This window comes from Arachis ipaensis, chromosome B03, assembly GCF_000816755.2.
Source record: "Arachis ipaensis cultivar K30076 chromosome B03, Araip1.1, whole genome shotgun sequence".
Taxonomy (NCBI): domain Eukaryota; kingdom Viridiplantae; phylum Streptophyta; class Magnoliopsida; order Fabales; family Fabaceae; genus Arachis; species Arachis ipaensis.
In genome coordinates this window covers 92,908,455-92,909,698 of record NC_029787.2, presented here as the reverse complement: position 1 = coordinate 92,909,698, position 1,244 = coordinate 92,908,455, and the positions used below count along the sequence as shown (strand labels likewise).

At 35.5% G+C, this 1,244-nt stretch overlaps 1 protein-coding gene across 1 annotated transcript in view; it reads left to right on the top strand.

Annotated features, from left to right (window-relative positions):
* Positions 792-1,244, top strand: part of LOC107630704 (putative RING-H2 finger protein ATL21A) — a gene marked incomplete in the record, with an annotated part of 1,638 nt that continues 1,185 nt past the window's right edge. Inside the window, 1 exon segment of the mRNA XM_016333907.2 lies at positions 792-1,244. Within this exon segment, the coding sequence (XP_016189393.1) occupies positions 986-1,244 (259 nt within the window).

Genomic DNA, 1,244 nt, shown 5'->3' with positions numbered 1-1,244 from the left:
AATCCAGGGGACCATGTTATTTCACTTGAGCAATTGCTGAATAAATTCCCACCCCTTCTTTTGCTTAAATTTTTTTTAACAAGAGACGCAAATAAACCAACTTTAATTTATATATTAGTAAGCATGTCATTGTCTAGTAGTAGGTACTAGGTAGTGCATTAGTGCTCTCATCAACCCACATATAACTTTTGTTTTGTTTAGAAAAATATAAAAATAAATGACGGACTAATCATCACCGTCCAATTTACAGGTGCTATAGTCATTCCAGGTTAGTGTGAATAGCATCTTTAGTACGAAACAATAACCTTATGTAACATACTAACGTATCATTGACTTCACAATTTTTTAACTGAACAAAAGAAAAAAAAATCTGTATGATTCTTACCTATCACAACCAAACTGCGTTTAATATGATTTCCTATGTTGCTTTACTACTATGTGCAAAGTCCATGGATCAAAAGGCTGAAAACTAATACAACAAAGAAATACAGTTCATATATGGTTTACTATACATCGAAAAATTTTTACTAAGCGACGCAAGCTTAAACTGATCATTTATATATATTGATCATATAGTTTTTCTTTATAAATAAAATAAAAAAACATGATAGAAGACTAGTTTCCAATTAATCTAGTCGAACTAGTCGGTTTGATTCGACTTTCAGAACACTGTTATAGATTCATTTGTTTATTCCAAATTGAGTATGCAATAGTCAATACATGTAATTATGATTGAACGTGGAATATTAATGGAATGAAATACACACCATGACCATATTCTAAAGAGAAAAAAAAAAGATGCATCATCGTTTCCACGTTTCATAATATTTTCCACGAAGCTAATAACTATACCTTGGACAGCAACAGGCCAACAACATTGATACTGTACCAACAAGGCAACAACTATACATTACGCAACAATCATATCATCGCTTCCTCCTATGGGGAAGAAGAAAGCCACGAATCCATAACATATATTAAATCAATGGCTACCGTGCCGCCATGTATATTATTCCTCTTCTTGGTGGCGCTAACAAGCATAGGCATAGCAAAGGCTCAGTTCTACTGCGAAAGCATATCATGCGGGAAGGGAGGAGTTTCAATTGAGTTCCCGTTTTACCTGAGAGAAAATCAAATCCCTGGATGTGGCTACCCAGGGTTCGAGCTCTCATGCGCCAACACCACCACGGAGCCCTTGCTGACTCTCCCAGCTGAACCAGGTCACTTCACTGTGAAACTCATCT